The 19,533-nt window shown below is 42.2% G+C and overlaps 1 protein-coding gene across 5 annotated transcripts in view; it reads right to left on the bottom strand.

The window, feature by feature from the left end:
* Window positions 1–19,533, bottom strand: part of DOCK9 (dedicator of cytokinesis 9) — a 239,202-nt gene that overhangs the window by 13,264 nt on the left and 206,405 nt on the right. For 4 of the 5 annotated variants that reach the window (XM_008070565.2, XM_008070568.2, XM_021718816.1 and 1 more), the window contains 6 exons: window positions 19,282–19,388; window positions 6,434–6,556; window positions 5,680–5,793; window positions 5,467–5,472; window positions 4,976–5,011; window positions 3,939–4,085 (listed from right to left, as the gene is read on the bottom strand). In XM_008070565.2, the coding sequence (XP_008068756.1) occupies window positions 3,939–4,085; window positions 4,976–5,011; window positions 5,467–5,472; window positions 5,680–5,793; window positions 6,434–6,556; window positions 19,282–19,388 (533 nt within the window). The remainder of the gene's footprint in view (window positions 1–3,938; window positions 4,086–4,975; window positions 5,012–5,466; window positions 5,473–5,679; window positions 5,794–6,433; window positions 6,557–19,281; window positions 19,389–19,533) is intronic. The other variant, XM_021718817.1, reaches the window with a different exon arrangement.

Genomic DNA, 19,533 nt, shown 5'->3' with positions numbered 1-19,533 from the left:
AGGCAATCCACTCACCTCAGCCTCCCAAAGGCGCCGGATTACAGGCTGAGCCACCGAGCCCGGCTAGGCCTAACAAAATTAACATACCTAACAAAATTCCCTAATATCGTCTCATACCCAGGCTAGATGAACATTTCCTCAAATGTCTCCAGAATGTTATTTACAGTTATTGTGTTTGAACCAGGATCTAATCAACTAATCCCACTTTACGTTTAGTTATGTCTCTCTGGTTTGTTTAATTTAGAATCCCCACTGTTTTCCCCATGACATCTAATTTCTTGAAGAAATTACACTAGTTTTCTTGTGAAATGACTCCTAGTCTTGATTTTTCTGTTTCCTAAATTATATGTTTAAATATATCTGGCCTAGAGATAAAAATGTTTATCTTAGAAATAGTGTTTGAAAGCTAGGCCCCCAAATTGCCATTCATATGCAGACAGGTTGGATGAGATGTAAACAGTTACAGGTTAATTAACTTAACACGGGTATAGATTAATCTAAAACTAATCTAACAATAAGTTTAGTTCCTATTTAACTCAACGCATCAATGCTTTAAAAACCAGCTTGCTAGGATTGGTGGTGCTTTCATTTCTGTGAAATTAGCCGAGTGTGATAGCGCACGCCTATAGTTCCGGCTACTTAGAAGGCTGAGGTGGAAGGATCACCAGAGTCCAGTAGGTCGAGGCTGCGCTGGCCGGGAGTATGCCACTGCACTCCAGTCTGGGCAACAGAGCGAGACTCCAAATCAAAAAAAAAGAAAAGTTGGTGTGAAAGAACTTCAACTCTAGAAGTCAAGAAGATACATAAAATCACAGAGTGTTAGTTGTATTTTAGAAAAAAGCCATCTGGCCAATCATTCTAATTCTGTTTGACCTTAATTAAACTTGACTTTCTTTAGCAGAAACAATGCAGAGGCAGCGCAAACAAACCCTCCCTGACCATTTCTTTGGACATTTCCCTCCTTTTCACTTTCCAGGCTGTATGTACATGTCAGTACGACGAAAGGAGGTCTGGGTCTGGTGGAGAAGGCGGGCCACTAACCCTTTTAGCTGCTGTATTGGGGGCCACATATTTAATGGGAAAAATGACTGAGAATCTGGAGAAAAGGCTGTACAGTGGAAGCCACCCCTTGACCCCAACAAAGCTTTTGGTTTCAGAGAAAGAGGCAAATTGGACGAGAGTCACTTGGTCTAAGGGGTAAAGAAGTCTTGATAAGATTGTGTTGGGGTTTCTGGTTAAAAATAGACCAACCAGCCAGGCTCGGTGGCTCAGCCTGTAATCCCGTGCCTTTGGGAGGCTGAGGTGAGTGGATTACCTGAGCCCACAGGTTCGAGACCTGCCTGGGCAGGCGAAACCTCATCTCTACAATAAATCAAAAAAATTAGCTGGGCGTGGTAGTGCGCACCTGTAATTCCAGCTACTTAGAAGGCTGAGGCGGAAGGATCGCCGGAGCCCAGCAGGTTGAGGCTGCGGTGGCTGGAAGCGGCCACTGCACTCCAGTCTGGGCAACAGAGTGAGACTCCAACTCAAAAATAAATAAATAAATAAAATAAAAATAGACCAACCCTTATGTTTGTCCCTTTGCCTTTGTGCAACTGTTAAAATGACAGCAAAGACCCAGAAAAGAGGACAGAAGACAGCAGTGGATGAGAGATTGTAGTGAATTTGTGGAGGACTGGTGCATGGAGCTGTACTACTCGACTGGGCAGAGTGGAGAAAGTTCTACCCATGTTCCTGCAGAGGGGTAACACAAGAGATTCGGGGCACCCCTCAGAGGCCCAAGGAGGACGAGCACTTACAGTCCATAGGATTAAGAAGACTGAGTCAAGGGAAAAGCGGAAAACAGGACAAGTGGCCCAAAGTCTCTCTGTGGAGCCAGGGGACTCCAGGTTCCCATCCCTGGTCCCCACCCCACAAGAGGGCAGAGGTCGTTCTCTGAAGAAACTGATCTAGAAAACCTCCAAGTGGGTCCACTAGGCTCAGCAGAAAGCAGGGCCAAGGTACACAGTGGAATGAGGGCGTGTAAGTGAGAGGCTGCAGGCCAAGTATGGGACCCAGGCCCTTCAGTGTCCTGAAGCCAGCACTCCATGTTTCCTGATTCCCCTTCTCATCCCACTAGCTCCCCACCCACCTGGGCAGGAGAAGGAAGGAGTTTTCTCTGGAGAAGGGGACAGGCGCCAAGAAAACAGATTCCAGATGGAGCAGGAAGGGAGGTGGTAGCAGTTAAAGGTATTTCCCTTTGACAGTCAAGCGGCAAGCTCTAAAGACCCACCAGGCCAGTTTTGTTTGAAAAAGGCCAAATGGCTAGAGACTGACGGCTCTCATGGAAATGCAAAAGAAAGAGTACCTAATTCACAAATGCTCTCCTTGTCAGTTTACAACCCCTGCTCGCTTCCTGGAGACAATCTGTTCTTTGAAAGATCTGATTTTTCTGAACACAACCTTGTAAATTCCAAAGAGAATGTGTAATTGCTCAACACTGACCCCTTCCCTTACTTAAACAAAGGTATAAGACACCACTTCTAGCCAGGCTCCGTGACTCAGCCTGTAATCCCGTGCCTTGGGAGGCTGAGGTGAGTGGATTGCCTGAGACTGAGGGTTCGGACCCGCCAGGGCAACTTGGCGAGACCTCATCTCTACAATAAATAAAAAATCAGCGCGCCTGTAGTTCCAGCTACTTGGAAGGCTGAGGCGGAAGGATCACCAGAGCCCAGCAGGTCGAGGCTGCGGTGGCCGGGAGCGGCCACAGCACTCCAGTCTGAGCAACAGAGTGAGACTCCAACTGAAAAAAAAAAAAAAAAGACCCCACTTCTCCGGTTCTGGGGGGCTCAGCCTGGAAGAATTAGCCCACGGAGCCCGCTGGTGTAATAAAGTTGCCACTTCCTATAAAAAGTCTCGGGTGTCACTATCTCTCTGTCTTCCTGCTACATAGATACTGAGGACTCTAAAGGAGGGTTCAGGAAAGAAAAGGAACTAAGGTTCACTCCATAAAAGGCTCAGGTCCTCAGAAAGTCGAGCTTCTCAATGTGGGGAGCAGAGGAGGAGGATATGCATTTTCAACACAAAGAGTTGGAGCTCTATCCTTGCCTAAGTTTCAGGACGGGCTGGGATACTCAATTGCCTGGAGACGCCCCAAAGAGGGGAAATGCGCAGAAAAATGTGTAGGTTCCCAAAGGGTCACGAGAACAAAACCCCAGGGGACAGCCTCGCTACACAGAAAGTAGATCTCATTCCTACAATCATGCTACTGGTGAGCTCATTCCTTTGGTTTGTCCACCTGTCTGCCCACCCATCTGTCCATCTGTTCATCCAACCATCTGTGACAGAGTATCAAGTCATGTGCTTGGACCCCACTCTGGCAGAGTTTCTAAATATCTGAACTAAAAATAGCATTTCCCTTTGGATGCTAGTTATTGTGTAAAAGATGTCATTTATAAGATTTGCTTAATGTCAAGCATATCATGGGAAGCACAAAAAGGTATTAAGAGGAAAAAAACACACCTGCCACTCAAGGCCAACCAGCCTTAATTTTTTCCTTTTTTTTTTCCTATATACATTTGTAAGTATATAACATATAATCAATCACACATAGCTGGGCTCGGTGGCTCAGCCTGTAATCCCGCGCTTTGGGAGGCTGAGATGAGTGGATTGCCTGAGCCCGCGGGTTCAAGACCCGCCTGGGCAACTTGGCAAGACCTCATCTCTACAATAAAACAAAAAATCAGCCGGGCATGGTAGCGCATGCCTGTAATTTCGGCTACTTGGAGGCTGAGGTGGAAGGATTGCCAGAGCCCAGCAGGTCGAGGCTGCGGTGGCCGGGAGCGGCCACTGCACTCCAGTCTGGGCGACAGAGTGAGACTCTAACTCAAAAAAAAAATCAATCACACATAATCAATCAACACTACATTGCTATGAAACTTCTTCAAACATGACCATACCTTGCCAGAATCTTGTATCATTTTGACATTTTCAGAACCAAATTTATCTGAGTAGAGTTTAAGGAGTCTCTGAGAAATTTCTGACAGGGGTGTGAGTTTGGGTTCTTTGTAAATATACTCCTTTCCGTCTTCATCTTCGAAGAATCCCTGTGACATAAAGCACAATTAGAGCCATCCCTGAATACAATGCCCAAGGCTTACCACCCAGGAAGGGTTCTTTTGTTACCAGGGTAAAAAGGGGGGGGGGGGGGAGAAAAGAAAAGAGAAAAGAAAAGAAAAAAGGAATAATTCTAAAAATCCTCCTTAAATAGGCTTTCTGAATAAGAAGGAAATGGCAATAATGTGAAATCTAGGAGCAAAGATAAGGAAAAACACAAAATTGTAAGCCTATTCAAGAATGCTGCCATTAGGTGTTGAATGAAATGAAAGATTTTGGATTCAAGACTGTGTGGTCTTGGTGAAGCCTAATGATGGGAGCCAAGCCTGTTTCACATTCCCAAGGAGCAGAACTCACTAAAAAATGATTAGTGGCCCGTGACAAACAGGCCTTAGGAACGCACGTGCGCCCCTTCTTCTGACCGCTCCCATTTACCCAGGGTTTACGGCAGGAACTGAAGCATTCAGGTCTGGAGCAGGTTTAGCAAAAGTCATATAAAGGTTATGTAAACTATATTTTGCTTTACTGATGACAAAAAATATTAAAGGCCTGTAGCACAGTTATCAGAAAATATTTTCGTCATCACCAGTCTTTATCTGTTTGAGCACCAATCATGTTTGACTACAAGCTCAGAATTTCATGGGAAGTGAAAAAGGTTGAAAATTAAAAAGTTCAGACTCAGGTTAATATATAAAATAAATTTTAAAAAAAGTTTCTCATCTAAATTAAGAGAAAGAAAATGGTGCAAAAAATAGTATGTATTAAAAAAAATGCAGGCTAACATGAAACAAACAAAAAACCAACACCCACATCAAACTAGGAGTTTAGATGCAGTCATTTCACTACATTACTTGCTTTGAGGGGCATTTACTGTAATTACCTCCACATCTGTTTCACTGTCTGTAAACTGGTATTGCTACAAAGTTATAAAAGACAATAACAGAATAAATTGAAGGTTATAAAACGCTCACAGAAAACCACACATGCTAAAAAATGGATTATAATTTATACTATTTAATAATGTTAGAGACTTGAAGGTTAAAATTTAAGTTAAATTTAAATAAACCCTTTCATACAGGGTTTCTGAAATATTATAATAGTGAATATACTTGTGGAGATATTATATCACATTACAAAAGAGAAAAATGCAAGGCACAAAGGGAACCAGAAAGTCTTAATTTTGGTTTAAAACATGCAATACGGATGTATAAGGAAACAGATGATTTATTTCTGTAAATGGAATAAAATGTTAATTTTTTTTGGAGTTTGTAATGGCTGGACAGATATACATACAGACTTGAAAAGGAAACTTGCAAACCACACTGAAGTACCAAAGTGCCGCTAAGAATGTCTTATGGAGGAAGCACTTACCGCTGCCTTAAGAAAGTAATAAAAGAAAAGACAGGAAGAAAGAAAAAAAGCAGAAAGTTTACTACCGAGGAAGGTAAGAATCATACTAAATATGACAAATTCATCAAATCAGCATTTATATAGAGAGCAGAAAATTTATAAGATATAACTTTTAATACAGAGTTTTTAAAAAGGACCTAAGACAGCCCTCAGAATAACGAACAGGAGACTCACTTGTCCAAAGAAGGCTACCCGGAAGTAGGTCCCCAGGAGCCTGCGGCCAGAGTGCATGACCTCGGTCACTTTGCTGTAGGCCCGGTGCAGCGTGTCATACAGATGGGCTAGCCTCTGGAAAGCAGAACAAAACCCACTTCTCATTTGCAAATGGCAGAATCACTTTTAAAATAATGATTCAATGTGATGATGGAGGTGAAAAGCCCTTGAACTTGAGTAAAAAAAATAAATCTTGACTGCATAACTTGCAGCGATTATTTATGAAAGGCAATGTTTCTGACCCGAGGACCAACCCCCACAGGAGGACCCACCAAATTTCCACATCATAGTAGGAAATTCTGTTTTCGAGTGAACACAAGATGGTTGCTGATACCATTTTTCGTCTTTGCTTTTCCTGCTCTATCGGATATGCTAAGAGTTACCGCATGAGCCTCCAAGCTCAGGAAGGGCCACCGTTTTCCCACACAGTAGAGCAAGGAAGAGTTCTGAGGAAAAGGGCGTGACAGCAAAACTCTGTCCATGGCAGCCTTTCAAAACGGTGTGCAGTTCTGCCTAGAGGTGGGGCCCAGAATTGGCATGTCTGATGACTCTGGAGGTGGTGCTGGCGACCACCTGCAGCATCATGTGGTGGGTCAGAGACGACCTGCTCCTCACCAAGCCGTGGTCTGCTTGCTCTCCTGGCACATAAGCAGGTCTGGGGATATGTCTCACCATAGTGCTCTCAAATAGGAGAAAACAAAAAGTTGCCCCATACCTCAAAATCCCTCCGCTTCTCATAAATAGGGATGATGAGCTTATAGATGTCGGCGATCAGCTCGTAGCGCTCGGCCTTCCAGAGTCCGTCCGCACACTGCTCAAGGAGCTCCATCAGCACGTCCTGCCCGAAAAGGAAGGCCACCGGCCGCAGGAGCGTTAATGGGGGAATACGACAGGGTACTCCTTGCAGAACGCACGACTACTGAGACTGCCAGGAGGAACGTTTTTAAAGCGGACAATGTTTTTAAACATCCCCATGTTTGGAACAACTCATCACTCTGTTCTTTTTCAGGGGGGCATTTTTTCAATCATGGTTACAAGCAGAAATGAAAAAGGGTCGCCCTGTATCACAGTGTGATAGACACTTGAATGGAAAAAATAACACGGAGAGCTTCACCCAGGCTCTCGATTTTTGTCCCTAGTTTTTTGTTTTTTAATACATATAACCTCAAGACTCTTTTTCCTTTCTGGGAAACAACAATCATGCTAAGACATGGAGAGTTACTAAGCATGACTTCAACCCAAATTAGAAAAACTAAGTGATGGAGTGTGGTGGGAACCAGGGCTACTTCACCAACATCCTTTCCTTCTTCCTTTGGAAATTTCTACCTGTGGGAGTTTGGGTAGTTACTCTGCCTCCACTAAGCCCTTGAACTGTGGAGGAACTTGACACAATCCATGGCTCAAGAATTGGGGCACATACCTCGGATTTACACTAATCAGCATGAACCTATTTCCTGGCCATCATCATTGCTTCATTGGGGGTGGACATACGACCTAAGGCAGGCCAATCACTGACTTTTAGGACCACAGCTTGGAATGCTGGGAGAGAAATGCTCCTACTAGACAGGAGCTTGATTGAGGCTGGTATTCATTTCATGGCCATGTAAGGGACCTGTCTACTTTCGTAACAGAGTGAAGAGTCCCCGCTTCTGCCCCGCAGAGTAATTGTGCCACTGATAACTTTAAGATTTATTTGGGTTGATGCAATCTCTTTATGGAATTTCCTAGTGGGACCCAATACTTGACCCTTGTTGTTTAAGCCTGTTTCATTAATTAATGCTGAGTAAATTTTCATGTGCTGATTTGACATTTATAGTTTTGGTCAGACCTTTTGTTCATTTTTCTACTGGTTTTTTTTAAATTAGATTTTGAGAGCTCTCTCTATATGGTAGTCAAAAGTCTTTTATCAGACATCAGATTTATAATTATTTCTTCTAATCTGTAGCTTGTCTCTGTATTTTCTTAATTGTGTCTTTTGAAGAACAGAATTCTTAATTTTAATGAAGCCCAATTTATCAAATTTTGATTTTCTGAGTTGTGTTTTATGTTATATCTAAGAAATCTTTATCTAACCCAAGTTCACAAAGATTTTTTTCCTGTTTTCTTTCAACATTTTTAGTTTTTACATAAGACTATGATTCATTTTTAAATAAAGTGTAAAGGTTCTTTTTTTTTTGCATATGTATATCCAAATGTTTCAACATCATTTAATGAAAGACTATCTTTTTTCCATTTAATTGCATTTGAACCTTAGTAAAAACTCAACTAACCATGTGTGTGAGTCTATTCTATATTTTGTTCCATTAACATATATGTCTATCCATATGTGCTGATACCACAGGATATTCTTGATGCTATCATAAATAGTATTGTTTAAAATTTTTGATGATATTTTTAAGGAAAATGCTTCGTTTGAATGAGATTAAATCTCATTCAGTATATTTGTTTCTAGAAATTATATAAAATAGTCATTAACTATATAGTGAAACCACAGTATAAGAATCACTAAATGTGAAGGAGGCTGATTGATTTTGGGATACTAATCTTATACCTTGTGATCTTGCTAAACCAACTCATCAGTTTTAGCAGCTTCTTTTGTAAATTCTTTGAGATTTTCTCTGTCACATAAGACAACTACATCTATGTGAATACAGAAAGTTTTATTTCTTTTTCTTGTCTTACGGCACTGGCTAGAACCTCTAGCATGACGTTGAACAGAGCAATGAAAGAGATAATGGTTTTGTTACAATTTTAGGGGGAAAGCATTCAGTCTTCCATCTTTAAGTATGATGTTGGTTGTAGGTTTTTTGGTAGTCAGTCAGTTTTTCAGGCTAAGGAAGTTTCTATTCTTAGGTTTTTTTTTTCTTCAAAATCATGAACGAATGTTTAATTTTGTCAGACCCTTTTTCTGCATCTGTTGATAAAGATATGGTGTTTCCTATTTATTCTGTTGATATGTGAATTACTTTGATGAGTTTTCCAGTGCTGAACTAACTATGCATTCTGGGAGTAAACCCCATTTAGTCATGATGCATTTCTCTTTTTGTTACATATTGCTAGGTTCAACTTGCTAGTATATATTTTAAGGGTTTTATAGTTGTTTTTAAAACATGTTGTAGTCTCAATTATATTGTAAATGAAGAGAAAGTCCTGTGTTTTTCATTATTGGCCAATGTTTCATTACTGGCCTAGTGCCTATGGCTTAAAGCAGTGGTGAATCAATTTATCAGAAAATGCTATTTAAGCAAGACCATTTAACTCCTATGTCATATTTATAGCATACAAACCATAAAACTGTCATTTATGTGACTGAACTCTGTACCAGTGCTTATAAAAAGGCACATCAGCTTTCTAATGCATTACTGTAGGTTTCATAAGTGCAAACACTAAAACTAGACACATGTAGTAACCACCATAATGGCCATAGACAAGAAAAAGCAGAACAGGTTCTAATACTATCTCTTTTCCTTGACATCTGTATTATAAAGATATATGCCTTTGTTAGTTTTGTCTCAAATCTTTTCTAAATCTTAACCATGCTAAGAATGATAACATTAGCCGGGCTTGGTGGCTCAGCCTGTAATCCCGCACTTTGGGAGGCCGAGGTGAGTGAATTGCCTGAGCCCGTGGGTTCAAGACCCGCCTCGGCAACTTGACGAAACCTCATCTCTACAATAAATCAAAAAATCAGCTGGGTGTGGTAGCGCGCACCTGTAGTTCCAGCTACTTGGAAGGCTGAGGCGGAAGGATCGCCGGAGCCCAGCAGGTCGAGGCTGCGGTGGCCGGGAGCGGCCACTGCACTCCAGTCTGGGCGACAGAGTGAGACTCCAACTCAAAAAAAAAATTATCCAGGCGTGGTAGCGTGTGCCTGTAATTTCAGCTACTTGGAAGGCTGAGGCGGAAGGATCGCCGGAGCCCAGCAGGTCGAGGTTGCGGTGGCCGGGAGCGGCCACTGCACTCCAGTCTGGGCGACAGAGTGAGACTCCAACTCAAAAAAAAAAAAAAAAAAATGATAACATTGTATGATTCTTTTCAAGTTCCTCTGCTTATAAAAAGTTAGATGAAAGAAAAGGATAAAAATAAAATTTGTGCAATGTTAGTATCAGTATATTTATTTTTCCGTATTTGTAAAACTGGAGAATGTGCTACAGGTCTAACCTAAATTAACATTTGTGAGGATAAAATAACACTTTATCCATCAAAATGCTCTGAAAATTGTAAATTCTGTATGGAAATTCACAGGCCAGTTAAACAAACATCTCATTACAATCATCACTTTCTACTTTGCATTAATTTAAAAAAAAAAAAATCTTACTTCTACTGGGCTACGTACTATCCCACAATGCCATTTACATACTGGTTAGTTAGGTATTTCTTGGATGAATGAATTGGTTTGCACTTTTCTTAGTAATATTAACAATATAATTAGGTAATAATAGTTGTTCTTGGCTGCAGGGAAATAAGCTAAAATTCCCTTTATCACTGTCATGCCTTTCTTGCATATCTTAGGGAAGAGATACTGCCAGAGGATAGTAATTTGGCATCTTTATCCTCAGTGATGTTGTGGACCACAGTAGAGATAGAAAAAATCTAAGAAGACCTAATTTCCCATGGGGATGTGAATATCAGATAACCAAGGAACTCTTTTGATAACGATATTGACAAGGGCACGAAACTTTTCCCATTTTAAACTATTCTTAGATTTAATCATTTGGCCCTTCTGTTTTCATCATTGGGCTTGTTCACAGAGAAATGTACACTTTTTTTTTTTTTTTTTTTTTGAGTTGGAGTCTCACTCGGTTGCTCAGACTGGAGTGCAGTGGCCGCTCCTGGCCACCGCAGCCTTGATCTGCTGGGCTCCAGCGATCCTTCCGCCTCAGCCTTCCAAGTAGCCGGAATTACAGGCATGCGCTACCATGCCCGGCTGATTTTTTGATCTATTCTAGAGATGAGGTCTCGCTGCCCAGGTGGGTCTCGAACCCGCGGGCTCAGGCAATCCACTCACCTCAGCCTCCCAAAGGCGCGGGATGACATGCTGAGCCACCGAGCCTGGCAAAATGTACACTTTTTGTGAAAAACTGCAATTGGCCCCAGTAGTATGCCATGGCCCACACAGTAGATGTAAATACACAGTGATGACATTCTGGTTATTGTGGATTAGATCAAAGAGACCTAAAGAGTCTTAACTCCATGCCATAGCAGCTATAACATAAAAGGAAGCTGGAGTAATTTTAATGCAATTTCATAAAAAAACTAAAAATTACTCTTAAAAAGTTACAAAGGTTGTAACTAGCTGGGAACAGTGGCTCATGCCTGAAATCCTAGCACCTTGGGAGGTCAAGGCGGGAGGATTACTTGAGCCCAAGAGTTTGAGATCAGCCCAGGAAACATAGCATGACCTTGTCTCTACAAAAAATTAAAAAATTAGCCAGGCCTGGTGGCGCATGTGTATAGTCGCAGCTACTCAGTAAGCTGAGGCAGAAGTATGACTTGAGCTCACAAGGTCAAGACTGCAGTGAGCTGTGATCATGCCACTGTACTCTAGCCTGGGAGACAGAAGGAGACCCTGACTCAAAAAAAAAAGTTATAACTATGAGCCATTACTACCATTATCACCAGCCATTACTCCATCACAAATGGAATCGCTCATTTGTTCTATCACCCATTCAAATACTTTATCAAGCATCTGCTATGTGTAAGGCACAGAGCTTGACCCAAGGGTTATCAGACAAATCTATATAAATAAAATTAAGTTGCTGGAATTTATAAAAATTACTAAGTAGATTTTTACCACATGTGGAGGGCAGGATTTGGACAGTCTGCTAGGCTATGTGGCATAAATGAAACTTGCTTCCTCAAAAACACATGTAGTCATCTTCAGAGCAGCCAGAACTCATGTGCTAGAGAACTCATAACCACCACCTAGAAGAGACGTGACATCTGTGTCCAGATACCGAGGATGGAGGAAAACCCACTGATTTCAAACATTAGCCCACACTGCAAGTTGCAGGGGCTGGAGCTCTGAATTGAGAGCAGTGGGGACTGATTCACTTAACAGTGGTCAGTGAGTCTCTGGGTGGTGCTGAGGAGGCCGACCACAGGTGAATAAAGCACTCCCTGCTCTCCTGGAGCTGTCAAGTGTGGTGCACAGAGCCACAGAGAAACTGTAAAAGACGTGTAAGTGCATGATGCGGCAGTGTGCAGGGATCAGGGATGCAGAGAGGAGCGGCATCTGACCAGCGATGAGGGAAGGCGAGGTATGGAAAGCTGGAGAAAGCAATGACTGGAAGGGGGATCGGAAGTTAGCGGGCAACGGTGAAAGGTGTGAGTGGGACCAGGAATAAAAAGAGGAGAGACAGTCGCTCACAGGAACAGCCTAGAGAGAAAACAGCATGGTATGAGAGGCACTGACAGGTAGCTTGAGGGGCTGGACTGTAAAATCTGCATCAGAGTGCACTAGAGAAAGGGCTGTGAGGTGGGATGGAATAAATGTATGCTGAATTGGTACACTGAGTTTCTTTCCTATGTCAAAAACAAATTAATAACTAAACGTAGATGCTAGATGCTTTTATGAGACACAAAACACATATGGCCATACATCAACCACCACAACAGACAATGAAGTATTATATAAGATGTTATTACTTGATTTTAAAATCATGGTCTGTGTATCTAAGTAAGATATCTGTGTGCAGCAAACTTTCAGATCTCTCTCTCTCTCTTCTATCTATCTATCTATCTATCTATCTATCTATCTATCTATCTATCTATCTACCTACCTACTATCTATCTATCTAGAGAGAGATATGCTTTTTGGTAGAGACAGGGTCTTGCACAGCAACATATTAGATACAAACAGTACACACATATATATGAGGTATGTTTTTTGGTAGAGACAGGGTCTAGATATATTGCCCAAGCTGGTCTCAAACTCCTGGCCTCAAGCAATCTTATCTACTTCAGCCTCCAAAGTGCTAGAATTGCAGGTGTGAGCCACTGCACCCTACCCAGGTTTTAAATAGCCTTAGATTTATTCAATAAGTATATATTAAGTAGAATTTATGGGCAGTCTCCTGGGACAAATGTATTGACTTAATAAACTGAGATTGGAATATGTGCTATTTTTACTCTTGTTTAGTCAATGTAGAAACAGGTAGAAAGTTCAGTAATGATGAAACATGAATTCAAGTAGGATATAAGTAATGATATATGATATATATGACATATGTATGATATGATATAGACATTGAATTCCTTATGGAAAACCTGTTATATTTGGCACAAAAAGATGGACATTAACAAAGAAAATGCCCCAGAATGACTGGGGGATGAGGAGGTTTGATAAAGTGAATAGAATTTAGTAAATAATTATGACACGAGTATCTCAATTTGATGGCTATCAAGATTCAGGAAATAACACATCATCAACTCTTATAATCTACTGGACGTTATTTTATCTCCTTTTCTGACTCAGAAGGCAATAAAAAACCTGTAGTTTATCAGTACAAATATCACTTATTACTTAAAGAAATGGTGATGTATATACTATAAAAAGCAGAGTTAGTACAGATTTGGCCCAATAACAAACTAAAAATAACTTTGGTTTAAAAAAAAAAAGGTAAATACTTCTCTCATAAAAGTAAAGTGTGGGTTACTGAACATCAAAGTTTATTGGGTAAGGGAAATTATTCAAGCTGATGTCAACTCTATATCTATACCTTCACAGCAGGAACATCAAACAACAATTCTTTGAATAGAAATAAACAGTGATCACAGTTAAGTTTGAGAGAACATATGTCATTACAAAATTATAAAGAGTCATAAAAATTAAGACACAGTGGCCACTGGAGCACAGATGAATAATATTCTCAGCAGAACTTCTACTTAGTAATGTACTTTAAATTCTCAGCAACCACCTAAAGACCAGAATTAATCCAGACAATGGTCAGAGAGTGATAAGGAGGTCATACAGAATGCCTGGGGGTTTTATCACCCTGTTTAAAATTCAAGTGCCAAGAGCCAAGATATTATATTTTTTCTCAATTGTTGACATAAAGTACTACAAGGAATAACTGGCTGTGGGAGAGAAAGCTCAATGAACCCCATGCCTCTGGAAAGCACATTTTATAATAGTAGGCCACATCTAAAAATATCTCAGAAGCACCAAGTTCTTAAGCCATTGAGGAAGCTCTTAAAAACGCAGTTAGCCAGGCCCATTTTGAGTGTGCCACAGTGATGCAAATGAAGGTACTGTGAGCATCTGTCTGTAGCAAGTGCATGCTGAAAACTCATGTGTGTGTGTATGTGTGTGATGATGCCTGCATGAGACTATTTGTGCCGGGTATCTGACATTTTTCATTTAGATGCCATCTGTTCCAGCGTAGGATGGATCAATTTAATTTAATTAACCTCGCCCGCGAAGCTAGATGTTGTCTCTATTACCTACACTTGAGAATAACTGCAACTGTGTGAGCAAGCGTCAACTATTGTAGCATAATTCACATTTCTACCATGACATTGTTTTTCAAGATACAGTTGAGGACCAGTTGCAATAGAAGGATCGATCACTTGGAATGCTTGTTGAAATACAGATTCCTGGGTCCCACAGCCACCCTGCCAAATCTAGAGACAGGAGGTAACAACGGGAGTCTGTAATTGAAACAGGAATTCCAGCAATTCCTAAGCACCCTAAAGCTTGAGGGCTACTGCACTGGGTGGAACTGTCTGAGGCAGGGACTTTACTTACAAATCCCTGAGCTGGCACAAGGCACACAGTTGGCTTATTGAATAAATCAACACATGTCAATCTAGCCACTACCAGGTCACAGAGAACTCAGATAACTTCCAGTTTGGACTTTCAGGGATTCTAGCTTAGGTGTTTCTCCTCAGAGGGAAGGAAGCATCAGAAGCAGCACAGTCGACCACAGCAGGGACTGCACTGCACTCACCCATCCCTCCAGCGCCCAGCTCAATGCCCAGGAAGCCCAGTCCACGCGTGCAAAGTGAAGCAGGGCGATGTGTTCTGGGATCAGGCAGAGCAGAAAGAGTTCCACGAGTTCCGCTGGCCAAGTTCCCTATCACTATGACTGTCCACCGCTGTGGAAGAGTACCACGACAGTGAGGACATGGTACTCGGCTTTCACAGTTCCAAGAGCACTGTCAGTCAAGGAGGAGTGGACAGCGAGACGACCCTACAGGTCACCATTGCCAAGCTTGGATGTGACATCAGCAGGAACTGATGGCTGTGTTCTGTTGATATCTCTAGCTCCTGAATGTCAACGTTTGATGTTTGTTAACAGCAGTTGTTTCTGAACAGAAACAATTTTGACTAACAGAAGCCAGAGACTTGCCTGGTTAAGTTCATAAAATGTTTATTATACCCAGTGGCGATTCTGTAGTGGTGAGAGCTGTTGCTTCATAAAGCAACAGGTTTTTTTTGTTTTTGTTTTTGAGTTGGAGTGCGCTCTGTCACCCAGGCTGGAGGGCAATGGCATGCTCTCGGCGACCGCAGCCTCAACTTGCTGGGCTCAGGTGATCCTTTATTCACCTCAGCCTTCCAAGTAGCTGGAACTACAGGGGCGTGCCACCATGCCCAGCTACTTTTTGTTTTATTTTTTTAATTGTAGAGATGAGGTCTCGCCAAGTTGCCCAGGCTGGTCTCACACCCACGGGCTCAGGCAATCCTCTCACTTAGGCCTCCCAAAGTCCTGGGTTTCTAGGCGTGAGCCACCGCGCCCAGCCAAAACAACAGTTTTGTGTGCTAGATGCAGTCAATTATGTGAAGTAGTTGTGTTCAACAAAGTCACCAGAATTAATGAACACAGGCCCTCTTCCTAGGGAAAATTCAGGGTTAGGTTCCCATGGGCCTCTGGTTATAATATCTCCTCAACCCATCAATGCTTAACCTTGTTTTATGTGTTTCTGTTAAAAGATATCCGGTCGAATATATGTTGTGGATTCATTCCTTCACATTAAATTCAACAGCACCAGAACTCATGCCTGAACAAAGATTATGTAGCACATGTAGGGCACATCTCAAGGTTCTTGTGCTTGGAAACCCTGCACAGCATTTTAACTCTACACTGGGGCCATTTTAAGCAGCAGAATCACCAACAAAGTCCACAAGAGTATGAAAACATGGCGCCAGACAGTCTGCAAAAAGGATACTTGTTCACAGTCTGACAGCTGAAACAAGAAGGCAGACTGTTGAACACAACCTCAGCTGGAACTATCTGTTGAGTGGCTCGTCTACTTGATGCCTTGTACATATGTCTGTATAATGGAAAACGTGCTTCCAGCATTGACTTTGGGGCTACAAAGACGTTTTAGCAGACAGGCAGACCATGGGAACTGACTGTCTTTTCCACGATCCCCTTGGGAGCCCCTCTCGGCCCCGTTCTCCCTCCTCTGCTCTAGGAAGCCCACACTTCAGGACTGCTGGCCTACGTGAAATCTTCATGTCCTCTGGCTTCCAGCTGAGTTGGGACAATGGCGGGCCCGGGCAGGAGACTGAGGGCAGGAGGGGAGTGAGGGCAGGCAGTTACTCATTCCCTCCTCCCCAGAGGGTACCATGAGGAGTCTCTACTGAAGCCTACAGGTCCTGCCAGATGGCCAGTTATCAAGTTTCTCCTCCTTCCTCCTTGACCCTGTCAAGTTAAGGGGTGAAATCCAGCTGTTGCTACCTTGGGGGTACTGCAACATTTTTGTTGGTTTCTCTAAATCTTCTCTGAACTTTTAAGAACAGTCCCTTTATTAGTCTTTCCTCTGTCTGCCAAGTAGGCTACCTACCTCCTTCCAAGACTCTGGTACTCTATTAGTTAACAGGGTAGGGATCTCAAAGTCATCTGGGCTTTGGGGAATTTTGACACCATAGGAAACTCAGAATTCTTCAAGCTGCACAGGTCCAGACTTGTGAAACAAAATTGTACATAGGACTTGGAAGCTTCTCTCTATTTCACTGAAAGTGGCTGGAAGAGAGTCTGCTCTTCAGGTCGGAATCAGGGAAGGTAGAATTGGTGCCAGTAAAAGCTCATCTGAGGCCTGCTCTAAGAGAACTGAGTGTTTTTAGGGAGACTTCTAGCAAGAACCCTTTTAGGACAGCATCTAGGGCATTTAATTATAACTAATACTGCAGATTCAAAGAGCCATGATTTTTATTAAACCGTATTACATACTTATTTCTCCTCAGCTTTTTCCAAAATACCTCCCTGTCTAGCAGAAGTTTTCCACTTTCTCTTGCAACATTCTGGTAATCAATGCAAAAATTTGCACGGCCATTTCTGTTTTCCTTTCAGAACACATGTCGATCTTTCCTCTTCCTGTTAGTTTCCATCTTGATGAACAGGGCTCGCTCAGGACTTTACAACCCTGCTTTGTCACATCCTCATCATCACAGATAGTCCCGTACTATGGACTTGTTAAAGATTTACCACGTTTTTGTTTCCAGGACAGGGTGATGAATCCATATTCTGAAAACAGCTGATAAAGTGGCCCTTGTCGCAGCTTCATTATGACTTGGGGGCGGGGGGACATTCATAAATCTCCCTAGCAATGTCTACACTTGATTTCACAGGTAAATTAATTAGGCTCTAGTTACTATTTCATCCTATGACTTAATCAGATATGTAAACTCAAGCTTAGTTTTATCATTCTTGCAGGATGATAGGTTATTAAAAACTGTTTACTTTCAGATCTTTAATTGTTACTGGCATTGTTGCTTTTCTTATTTAATTCCAGGCAAAATGGTACACTCCAGAGGTCTAACCTGGCACAGGTGTGCAAGGGTGGCTTCTGTAAGGACACACATGGCTCTTCTCGGGGAAAACCTCAGTCAAAATTCACCTGAAGTGAGGAGTTCAAAGCCGAGAGAATATAGGCCTCAATCCCTCAGTGACAAGCTTCATACTTGAGAGTAAAAGGTAAAAAAACTCCATCCGCCCAGGCCTTTCAAGGTGAAGATACAGTGGAACTGTCAATACAATGCAAAAACCAACCTGCTTCTTTTTTTTCTAAGATACTGAGAAAACAATCTATTGGTTAAAATCATCTTAATATTTAAACATAAAGGACACTCACTACATCCTCCTTTGAATTCACGTTTAGTTTTTAATTTTGAGGGCCATTTGATACTAAACGTGGTTCTTGGGCTGTGTGAACTTAAGACCCCTTTATATATCTTAAAAATGATTGAGCACCTCAAAGAACTTTTGTTAATATGGATGTTTTCTCTCAATACTTACAATGCTAGAAATGGAAACTGAAAAAGATGTAAAGAAATTGACTTACTGATTTAACTAAAACATGAAACATAAAACCTATACTTTAAAAAAAAAAAGACACAGAGAAGACTAGCATTGTCAGTACAACTCATGAACCAGAGAAATTAGCTGCTACATTTTTGCAACTCTCTTGAAAGTCTGACTTTGCAGAGAAACCTGGATTCTCAGTCTCTGCATTCAATCTGCTTGATAAGTTTCCGTTGATGCATATGAAGAAAAGCCAGCCTCACACAGATGTTCAGATGGACAAGTAAGGGCCCCAAAGACTCCCTGAGATGTTCCAGGACCACACTTAGGGAAGCACTGATTCATGGACTGGTTCTTGACATGAGGCTGCTTGTTCCACGGCCCTCTTTAGTGACATGAAAATGGTTAAAAGTCACATATGCCACCCTTCTATGTGTCCTGTAAGTAAAAATCCAGTGAAACAGAGGCAGAAGACATTTACTCCTTTCACTGTTCTTTCTCTCCACATGAAGAACTGGACAACTTCATTTTTCCATAAAAGACTGGCAGAACCAAAAAGCTTTCTCTTGACTGTTTCATTCTGCCCTGGGCAGAGGGGAGGCAGGTACAAACACACCAAGAACCCTCTGGCAGATATTCACAGAAAAGGAAAATAGTGCGTGCAAACAGAAAACTAGCATGTATTCAAATTTCTAGCTTTATTTAAAAATCTCCAGTGACAGATAGGTGGTTGCAAGACTATCCTGCTTTGGCAAGAAACTTGCAGAAACTGCGACAATGATCTAATGTCAATCTTTCTGGTTTCTGCTGGGGGTGGGACAGGGTGGTCCTGTTTTCTAATGGCCTCAGGACTGGGAGCCCTAGGTAGGGGCTGCTCTGGCCACAAGCCCTGTCTAGGCTCTCAAGGCTTTGAGTTTGGCCCTGGGGGAGACGATGACTAGTGTTGAAGACATTAGTATAAAAGTCAGATTAACACATCAGTAAAACTCATGAGCCAAAGATACTTAATTGCTAGAAAGAATGAGACACTTGATGGTCACTTTGCTGAACCTTTTACTAGAAGTACTCTAGTGCTAAGCCTTACTTCACTCTGATCTACCCTCAAACCCCTTTCCGGAGAAAAAGGAGGCATTTCTAGGAAAGGAAGATGGTAGAAGCTTGTGCTGCTACATCAGATATCTGGAGGATCACCTTGGCTGGAGCTAAGTGTGTAGGCAGCGGATGCAGAGAAAAGCCCCGGTCCGACGCACCGGCAGGACAAATGGCAGCTTCCCAGATACCCAAGCTCCTGCAAACCCATGTGAGTTCCAGCACGCACCTCGTTGAAATGGACATCCTGCATCCCCACGTCTTCCATCATGGAGGCCTCCTCGTCTATGTTTGGGGTAATGACCCTGAAGGCAGTGCATCCTTGTCTAAACATGCCTAGGAATGGAGGGAGCAGGAGAGAGTGAGTTACTCACCTGAGTGTGGGTGAACACGAAGGTTTTGTGTTGAACGAAATACCCAATTCTGAAACCTTTTAGCTGCCAGACCAGCATTCACATGGGCACCTGAGGCCACTGTGAGC

Source organism: Carlito syrichta, unplaced genomic scaffold (assembly GCF_000164805.1).
Source record: "Carlito syrichta isolate Samal-C Ts95f unplaced genomic scaffold, Tarsius_syrichta-2.0.1 Scaffold313642, whole genome shotgun sequence".
Classification (NCBI taxonomy): domain Eukaryota; kingdom Metazoa; phylum Chordata; class Mammalia; order Primates; family Tarsiidae; genus Carlito; species Carlito syrichta.
This window is presented reverse-complemented; position numbering and strand designations above follow the sequence as displayed.